The following is a 4,175-nucleotide window of genomic DNA, read 5'->3' as shown; positions in this document are numbered from 1 at the left end:
GAAAAAATCTCAAGATAACCGATCATAAGTTTTAGCTAGATCAATTTTGAGGGCCATCCAGCCAACACCCGTCGTAGTACGCCACCACATAGTATGCATTACTTCCTGAAATAATAAGATAATATTATCCGTAATGCGTCGCCCAGGCACAAAGCTACTCTGCACAGGATAAATTAACATAGGCAGCATTGCAGGTCCATATAAAGTTTGCAGTAAGACAAATATTGTTTCGTCCTACAAATGCATTACTTCCTGAAATAAGATAATATTATCTGTAATGCAGGCACGAAGCTACTCTGCACGAAGCTACTCTGCACAGGATAAATTAACATAGGCAGCATTGGAGGTCTATATAAAGTTTGGAGTAAGACAATTCGTCCTACAAATCATAAATGCTCTCTAACAAGACATTATAACTATCAATTTTATACAAAAAGAGATAAATAAATATTTAACTAAGGCAATTTGTGGATAAAATAAATATTTAACATTAATAATATACCTAATATTATCCATTATGGTTTTTCACTTCCCTTGTACCTAATATTTCTTGCATTTCTCTTCTTCTTCTTCTTCCTCAGAAACATGCCCTTGTTTAGGACTATCCAATGCTCTCTTCTCCTCTTCTTCCTCTACATGGTGATTTTTCAATTTCTCTGCTCTTTTTTTCAATTCATAATAATGATCAAAACTGCTTTCTTCTTGTATCTTCAGTTCTTGATCAAAACTTCACTAATGTCAGCAGGAGTCATCTCTGCATCATCAATGGTGTTTTCCAGTTCCTTCAGAATCACATCTTCTATGTTGTCTTCTCCGTATTCTAAGTAATTCTTCAGCAGAATTTTCAGAGATGGATAAGAACAGTAGCTCATGAATATATGCATATCCATTCTTCCACTTCTTAACAATGCTGGATCGAGTTTCTCAATGTGATTCGTTGTGCCATAATCCGTCTGTGAAATTCAGTAATCCTGATAGAGTGATTGAATTTCCCCCTTCTTCTCCGCCGTCGCCGCCATAGAGTAGATATCCCCTTTTCCAAGCCCTACCAGCAGTGGCGGAGCCATGATTTCGTATCTGGGGGGCTAATTTTAGCCATACGAGTAATTTTTTAAAGTCCAGCCCGTTAGGGCTGGACAATTTTTTTTGCTCTCCAGCATAAGAACTGTTTCGTTTTAGTGCGTATACATATTTAATTTTCTATAAATTCAACGCTAATTTCCTAAATTAAAACCCCTAAACAAGTATATTATTCTTTATAAATTGAATATTTACATTGGTATTTTGATTAAAGAAAAAAATTACAATTAATTAATAATAATGATGAAAAAATAATTAAATTAGGTAATAGTATTGATATTTTAATTTAAGGATAAAAATTATAGTTAGATAAAAAAAATAATAAAATTTAATATTCACATTTTGATTTAAGAAGAAAAATTTATAATTGGAAAAAACATACTTTGATTTAAGGGAAAAGTTTACCATGTAAAAAAAATAGTAAAATTTAATATTTATATTTTGATTTAAAGGGGGTTTAAAAGGAAAAAATTAAAATTGAATTAAAATATATTTTGATTTTAGTGAAAAGTTTACAATGGAAGAAAGAGATAAAAAAAATAAATATTGACATTTGGGGGTTGGAACACGAGGTTCAAACCAGGGACTCTGGGGCAATGGTTAAAACATTAGACACCACTTACACCAACAGTTCAAACTCAATTTTATGTTATATGATTACAGCCTATTTTATAAGTACTAATTAAATTATTTTGAGGGGCTACTTGGGACTGAACCGCTATTCCTCAGGGGTGGTGCTGGAGACCGGGGGGCTGGAGCCCCCCCGGGCTGTCTCCGCCCCTACCTACCAGTTTTCTGATAAAACGCTTGTCCATGTGCGAAATCCATCAAATCCTCCATGATTTGTTTCTTCTTCGCCGGGTCCATAGCCAGAGTATCGAAAGTGCTCAGATGCTTAAACGGCACAGACTCCCATGGATGCCCTCGGGAATCTAGAGACCCGCCTCTCGAATTCGTATACAACAATCTATCTTGATTTCTCCGTCGGATATCATTCGATTTCTCCATAATATAATTGAGATACGAATCGAGAATTAGGGATTTATCTTTCTTCTTGATTCGGAGAGTGAAACCTCTCTTTTCCTCCGGCAATGGCCGCCACGAGAATGTCTGAGCCTGCCGTTGAGTCACCACGTGCTCCCAGTGGACAGTAACGCCATTAAAAGTATCGAAAATGGTGTCATTGTTGGTTAAGCCGAAAGTAATGGCGCTAGAGTTGAGAGCTCGAGTGAGACTCAATCGGCTGCCGGAGATGGAGACGAATGAGCTGAGATAAAGCTGGACGGCGTTGTAAAGCTCATTGGTGTTAACGCCGTCGATTTCGGTTATATCGAAGTAGCAGTAAGTGGAAAACGCGTTGAAGACTCTGTTAAAGAGTTTGAGAGAGGCGAAACGGAGCTCCGGGGGGAAGACAACTTGGAGGAGACTCTGGAAGAAGGCTAAAACGCCTAACTGTGAGGCTAAAACGCCTAACAAAGAGGTCCAGCATTCCTCCATTTGATAAGGAGAGTCACGGCCGCGGAAGTGAAAATGGTCGGAATGGTGTTTAAGGGTCTGCTTGATAAAGGTTTTACAAGGTTCATTAAAGGGAGGGGAGGGGAAGGAAAGGGAAGGGCGGGGAGGAGAGATTATTTATAGAACCTCCAGATCCCACCAATTTGGTGGAACTGAAATTGAGATTATTTCAAGTTTTTAAACATTATTAACCCTTATTTAACCCAACCCATAAGAGCTAATTAAGACTAGGGGTGCCAACGAGCCTGTGTAGTTCGCAAATAGTTCAAGTTCGGCTCGACCAAAGCTCGGTCAAAGTTCGGCTCGATTGGGCTCGGCTCGAGGATTAACGAGTCAAACCATGAGCTTTCTTAGGTTCGACTCGAAAGCTCGCGAGCAAGCTCGATTATTTTTTAATATATATTTTATCAATTCTTAATTATATAGATATATATACATATTTCAATAATTTTAATTTTTAAGTTTTATTAAGAGTCATAAGTTATAAATCCATTAATAACTTATCACAATGAATTATGACAAACCGACAGAAATCATTCTTCCCATTCCTTAGAATTATAGTTGTTCTATTAAGATATTTTCGTTTCACTTTTTTCATTTGATGTTAAATTTGTTGCAAATGTTGCGAGTTGACTGTGTTAAATTTGAATTGTTTTGACATTTTATTTTGTTTATCTAATGACTTTTTTTATTTTTTCTTTATTCTGAAAATTATTTGTTAAGTTGGATAATAAAAATATTAAATTTGAACTTTAAACTCGAGCCGAATCACGAGCTTTTTTCAAACCGAGTCCATTACAAGCTCGAAAATGTAAAAACCAAACAAACTCGAGCTGGCTCGAAAAGAATCGAGCTCGAGCCGAACTTGTGTCGGGCTCGAGCCGAGCTCAAAAAATCCAAGCTTAACGAGCTTCGAGCTCGAGCCGAGCTGAACCTTTTTCGTTCTCGGGCCGAGCCGAGCCAAGTCAAGTTCGGTATCGGTTCGACTCGTTGGCACCCCTAATTAAGGTCATCTTCTTCATTATTTAATTTCAATAACAATTCATTCAGATTAGTTCAGCATTCAATAATTATAATTATTTGTATCATTTTTTTTTAAAATTAAAATATAGTTTTTTGGCCTAATACACAAATAACCCTCTGAACTTGTCTAAATATTGCAATTGCCCCCCTCAGCTTTTAATTGTAGCAACTTATCCCTCAAACTTGTCCTATAGTAAAACATAACCCCTCAAACTTATCCAATTGTAAAACATAACCCCAAATTGCTGACATGGACTCCAATTGAAGAAACCTGTGAAATACAAAAGTTGCAACGCTCGTAGAGTGTGATAATCAGATCTTTGGCGTGATACGAATCCGGTGAAACGTTTTAACGGTTGCTTCAAGTACGGGGCAATTTGAAGCTATGTTTTACAATTGGACAAATTTAAAGGATAAATTGTTACAATTGAAAGTTGAAGGGGGAAGTTACAATATTTGAACAACTTCAGAGAGTTATTCGTGTATTAGGTCTTTTTTTTTTCTTTTTAAGTAGAAGCATAGTTATTAAAAAGAGGAAAATTACAACCTAACGGCAT

General features: G+C 36.5%; 1 protein-coding gene across 1 annotated transcript; it reads right to left on the bottom strand.

Moving 5' to 3' along the window:
• Positions 1-710: 710 nt before the first annotated feature.
• Positions 711-2,577, bottom strand: LOC136229653 (AAA-ATPase At5g57480-like). Its single transcript, XM_066018569.1, has 3 exons — positions 1,865-2,577; positions 997-1,045; positions 711-953 (listed from the first exon to the last, which is right to left on the bottom strand). Exons 1-3 carry the CDS (start codon positions 2,575-2,577, stop codon positions 711-713), a joined length of 1,005 nt encoding a protein of 334 aa, XP_065874641.1.
• Positions 2,578-4,175: the final 1,598 nt, after the last annotated feature.

This window comes from Euphorbia lathyris, chromosome 5 (genome assembly GCF_963576675.1).
Source record: "Euphorbia lathyris chromosome 5, ddEupLath1.1, whole genome shotgun sequence".
Lineage (NCBI taxonomy): Eukaryota > Viridiplantae > Streptophyta > Magnoliopsida > Malpighiales > Euphorbiaceae > Euphorbia > Euphorbia lathyris.
Note: the sequence above shows the minus strand (reverse complement) of the source record. Positions and strands in the feature narration are given on the sequence as shown.

Coding starts and splice junctions, on each gene's coding strand:
- LOC136229653 (XM_066018569.1), bottom strand. CDS start 2,577: ATGGAGGAATGCTGGACCTCTTTGTTAGGCGTTTTAGCCTCACAGTTA. Junction 1,046..1,864: donor TTTTATCAGAAAACTGGTAG/GTAGGGGCGGAG, acceptor CACTGCTGGTAG/GGCTTGGAAAAGGGGATATC. Junction 954..996: donor GCGGCGACGGCGGAGAAGAA/GGGGGAAATTCA, acceptor TGAATTTCACAG/ACGGATTATGGCACAACGAA.